The sequence below is a fragment of the Gasterosteus aculeatus genome, chromosome 4 (assembly GCF_964276395.1).
Source record: "Gasterosteus aculeatus chromosome 4, fGasAcu3.hap1.1, whole genome shotgun sequence".
NCBI classification, from domain to species: Eukaryota; Metazoa; Chordata; class Actinopteri; order Perciformes; family Gasterosteidae; genus Gasterosteus; species Gasterosteus aculeatus.
In genome coordinates, this window is record NC_135691.1 from 14,127,502 (window position 1) to 14,132,990 (window position 5,489).

The window sequence follows — 5,489 nt, forward strand, 5'->3', positions numbered from 1 at the left end:
CTGCCATTGCTGGAACAGATTTAACGGTCATAAATTGTTTGCAGTCACACTTAATTAAGAAGCTGCGTGATAGAAGTAATTAAACGGCTGCGTTTCACTGTGAATTTCTGCTTTCATCACGACAAACAGAGGTGGAACCGAGCAGCTTTCACTGTGCTCTCTCTGTCAGATGCCATTCTGTTCGCAATCTGAGCAGAGCACCCGGTTCTGTTTTGCAATGATGCATGTGTAAGGACCCAAATGTTTCAGTCCCTGCACGTCTGACATCTAGAGATTCCCATCCTCGTGCCATTTGCCAGCATCACAACTAACAACGCATAAGAGTTTCATCTTTTATTCACACAAGCCCTCATGATGAATTAAACAGACATCATCTAACAGCCTGTTTAGTTGCAGGTTAGATAACATGTAAATATGTATCTAGGATGATATGATGTTGCCTCGCATGCTCTGAGATATCTTTTTAAATGCCAAGAAAAAGTCTGTTGTCAGTATGAAAGCGGTCAAGACTGCGAAGCCTTTTTGGAAACAGATGGAAAAGCAGCGACACCTAGTGGATGCGAGACGAAACTGCAAGAACTTCAGGGTAGGAGCAATGGTAAAGACAATGCAAGAATCTTAACAGTATCAATTTAGTTATGATGAAAAGCAAACGCAAAAAAATGACCTTTTAAGGAAAGTTTCAAGTTTCTTCTGGCAATTTGCTGCCAGTGATGCTGCTGTCCATCGGTACCAGGTCTGAGAAGATCGCCTCCTACAGCAATTATAGTGTAAGAAACAAAGGGCACAATCCACTGTCTTTTTGCTATAACAATATATATAACGCAGCCGAAATATATATATATACATATATACAAACACATACTACAAACACACATATATATATATACACACACATATATATATATATATATATATATATATATATATATATATATATATATTTATATATATACAAACACATACTACAAACACACATATATATATATACACACACATATATATATATATATATATATATATATATATATTTATATATATACACACATATATATATATATATATATATATATATATATATATTTATATATATGTGTGTTTGTAGTATGTGTTTGTATTTCAAACACAATTTAAGATTTTTTCCCCAACCCTCTGAACTGGAATTGAGTTAGGAAGGAATCTGTTATAAGGCCATGGAGAGCAGTAATTTTTACCAGAATTCTTTCCAATTTACATACAGGCATGTGAGTATTGTGTTAGGATAGGCTTAAATGATCTGAATTTATCCATAAGTTTCTATGAACTGTTCCAGACCTTTTCCTCTCTGAGGATGTACTTATTGCATCACCCCCATTGACTATTCCTCTTGTGTCTTATACTCAAATTATCTCCCTCCAATGTCTTCTCAATGCATATTTTCAGATGTACGTGACTATTTTGTGTTTTTGTAATCATTTTGACTCAACTGCTCCTTTTTTTCTCAGGGCCAGCTGCTCCACTTTAGGCCTCGACCATTTCCTCCACAAAGGTTTCACGTTGGAAACATCTGAAACTCGAGTCTGGGGGGTTATTGGGCAATCAAAGCCATTAAAGACCTCACTATCAGCTTAATGTCGGCTCTAATTTCAAAATGGAGGGAAGCAAATGGACTGTGAAATATGTGCTAATGGTAACAAGCTTTTCCCTAGTTTACAGAGGGAGCGACCATATAATGCCCTGTGCTGTTATCACCAAGTCTCCACATATAATCTCACACAGCATTGGAGTCAGAATTTAGGGACAAGGACAATTAAACCAGGGACTGCAGGGACAGCCCGCCACAATGCTGTTACACACTTCACAGAGAGACAAAGTTCATTTAAAAGTATGCAGTTTAAAATTACACATAAAATAAATCTCCACCTCTGTGGTGTCCAAGAGCAATGTGAAAACACATGTTTGCAATTAGGACAATGTGAGGTGTGCTATTTGCAGAATACAATCGGTTTTGCAGACGTAATTTCACGTCTTTAGAGGACGTTTTGCTGGATACATATTCATTTGAGGCCGCAACACCTCCCCACTCGGGCCACCCAGTGGAACGGCCGCCCACCCAATAGATACAGTGGAGCCTAACGTACTATGAAGTGCAGGCGACCGTACAGAAAAACAACATGTAAAGCGTTACGGGCAGATTAGTAAACTGAGTAGGTCAGCGGTTTCACTAATGGGCTTTTGTCCATGTGTACAACTTCCTTACTTTAAAAAGATTCCTTGATTAGCGTGAACAGAGACTCCATTGGAAGTTTTGAATAGACCTTAAACTACGTCAACACTGATACCTGGTTTAGGTTGTTTTTCTCTAAACATTGTGTAATATCTGACAAAAAAATACGCTTTCTCTGTTCAGATTTGGCTCAATAACTTATCAGTGTTAGAGCCCACGGCTCTGCGCGCGTTTCTTCAGCGTGGCTAATCGCAGTAAAGTGTATCCTCATCCATTCTGCGTTCATATTTTCGGATGCCAGGTGCATCTAGAGCGCGCCCCCTGGTGACCCAAATCCCCCGTTCTCCCCTGCATCCATCTACATCACTGTTTGGTAAAATGACCGCAAAATTAGGATTTAACGCTTTACCATTTTCAACCCTGATTGAAAAGCCCAAATGATGCAGTGCTATCGAATGGACTCATCGCTGTATAGTCAGCGTACATAATGCACAAGACAAATTATTTTATGAATTAGTACAATCCAAAATCTAAAATTCAGGAACTAGGAAGGAAGAAGAAAAGAAGCATGCATTATGTTTCTCTCCAGGACAGAACTAAAGCATTTATGATTACAAGTTAGAAATCCAGCAGGCTAACACATCTTGACATATAACACCGTCATGGCTTAATAAGTTATTTAGTTTAATCTTTTCTCAAGTCAAAATGTCTCCAGTGAAAAACGTACGATATTAAGATGGGGAAATAATGCCAAAGGTCTTCCAAAAAATAAATCTGGTTGAGCTCGGAGAGATCTGTGTGGTGTTTTTTTTAACTGCTCCGGGCATTTGTGGAAGAAACACAGCTAATAACAACCAGACGATCGTGCCGGATGTGGCGTGCACAGGAGGAGGCAGCAGGAAGTCACAAGCAGAAGAACTGGAGAGCTGGGGCGCGCCTTAACGGCTGTGTGTCACTACGCGACTGCACTTGAGCCGGTCTTGAGTTCGCTCACCAGTTGTGGAGATCAACAAGAGGACCAAACAGAAGGTTAACTAAAAGCTTTAATGTGATGTCAAACACATAACATGATGATGTAGATATTCATCAGGATATATATTAATTTAAGGACTGCTGTGAATAAATATGTCATTGGGAATGCTTTGACTTTTAAAGAAGTCTGCGCTTCCCCAGGCCAAAAGGTCATTCTCTGATAAACCTACTATGAGGATGATGTCAAATATTCCTGCATCATCAAGGATAACAAGTGAGTTTTTTGGTTGCTTCCCAATGCTGCAATCATCATGGGAATACAACAAGAGTAGGAAAGGCAAATAAAAAGCTAGGACACATGCGATCTGCTATTCAGGACAATAGTCATACGTGTGGCCTAGTTTACAGGTGAATGCTGAATCAGCAGAGACAAACAGCCAAAATGGGATCTTCAAGATTCTGCATTCTGAAAAGGATATTAACAAAGACCGACCATTTGAGATCATAAAGCCTGTGGTCCACCTACGGTCCTTAACAAAGTCTCTGATCCGCTGGACGACTTCACGACACAACCTCGTCCTTCTGTTTTTAACACGTCCGCGTGCCTCTGTGCTGGCTGGAACAGGCCGTGGCCGCCCTGTGAGGCCCACATGGCCAGGTGCACCGCGGGGAGAATGGGGCTGCGGCCGTATGAGCAGCCCAGTCCGTACAGCGCCGCCGAGCCGGCATGCAGGTTGAGACCCAGGGGGAAACCTAAAGACGGGAAGCCGGGCTGGAACACAGCTTTGGGACCAACGCCGGACGCTATTTTGAGTTTCTCCACCTCAGCCTCCTGAAGCCTCTTGGCTTTAGCCCGCCGGTTTTGGAACCAGATCTTGACCTGGGTCTCAGACAGCAACAGAGAGGAGGAGAACTCGGCCCGCTCGGCGATGGACAGGTACTGCTTCTGGTGAAACTTCCTCTCCAGGGCCAGGAGCTGCGTGGTGCTGAAGGGAGTGCGAGGCTTGCGGTTTGTCTTGTGCTTCCTCAAGGCGCAGGCCGCCGGGCTGAGCTGCCCTGGAGGACACGGGCGAGACGTGAGGTTGGAATTCAGAGTCAGGTTTACGATTTCATTGTTCTAAAATTGAAATAACTGAATGAGGGCGGTCCTGTCTTCAATTAGTTGTCTTCTTACTTTAGTAATTAATTAATTAATTTTTCACAGAAGAGTGAAAGGCTATTATTATTATTAACTTAAGACAGATAATTATCACTTTACCTCATTTACCTTTTAATCACATATTTCTTTTAGACCAAATTCATATAAAAAATCCGATTTGAACCCAATATATATTAAATCATTATGTGCAACTGTTTTTTTTTAAATATCATATATTATTAAGTAGTGTGTATGCTATTTAAAATTTACATATTAATTTATATATATATATATATATATATATATATATATATATATATATATATATATATATATATATATATATATATATATATTAGATTTGTTTGCCTGGCATTAACCCCAAAGCATGTTAGATGAGATTTAAGGCACCGACTAACCCTTTATTAACAATAAATCTGTGTCAATACATCTTCAAATCCAGACATTACCCCGGATCACTTACTCGGTGGTGCAGACACCTTAACGGGGCCGGATACCCGGGAGGCGCAGCCCCCTCGTTCCGATTTAATAATCGATACTGATCGATGAGAGAAGCCGTCCGGCCCGCGCGCCTGTTCGCCGTTCAAACCGCTCGGCTGCGCGTCCGACATGAGCGCCTCCACGCTGAAGGGCAAGCAGCGCACCTGCGCCGCGCGCGCGCCTCGCGCATCCTCCTCCGTTGGTACCTCGTCTCGCGGGTCTCCGGCGGAGGACATGCTTCCTTCTTTCTTTATTTTCCAGGACCCGCAGTCTAATTCCAATCCAGAGAACGCATGACTTTTCTCTCACGGCTCGGGAGTCAGTTGTTGAAAAAGTTGACAAAAAGTTGTGCATGGGGGGAGAATGGAAAGTTTGGGAGGTTCCTCGGGAATTTGAGTGGAAGGCGCGTTGTGACTCGTGATTGGACGCGATCCCCGTGGCGCCACGCCCCCAAAGGTCCGCAGCACGCCCGCCTCATAAAGCGGTGATTATGTAAAAGAGACGACGATTTCTTGAGGGTTGTCCTCATGGGATTAGTCATAACTGACACGGATTTTATTGCAGAAGCTCCGAGGCCATTGGAACCACAGGAGAACTGCTTTATCAACTGTATTAATGCAGATGCACTTTTCATGAGGTTGATGTTGTTTGGAGAAAGAAACAAAAAGTAAA

General features: G+C 41.9%; 1 protein-coding gene across 1 annotated transcript; it reads right to left on the reverse strand.

The window, feature by feature from the left end:
• Positions 1–3,233: 3,233 nt before the first annotated feature.
• LOC120817547 (homeobox protein MSX-2) lies at positions 3,234–5,217 on the reverse strand. Its single transcript, XM_040173889.2, has 2 exons — positions 4,801–5,217; positions 3,234–4,234 (listed from the first exon to the last, which is right to left on the reverse strand). The coding sequence occupies exons 1-2, from the start codon at positions 5,051–5,053 to the stop codon at positions 3,681–3,683; spliced, it is 807 nt and encodes a 268-aa protein (XP_040029823.2). The 5' UTR covers positions 5,054–5,217; the 3' UTR covers positions 3,234–3,680.
• Between the last annotated feature and the right edge of the window lie 272 nt (positions 5,218–5,489).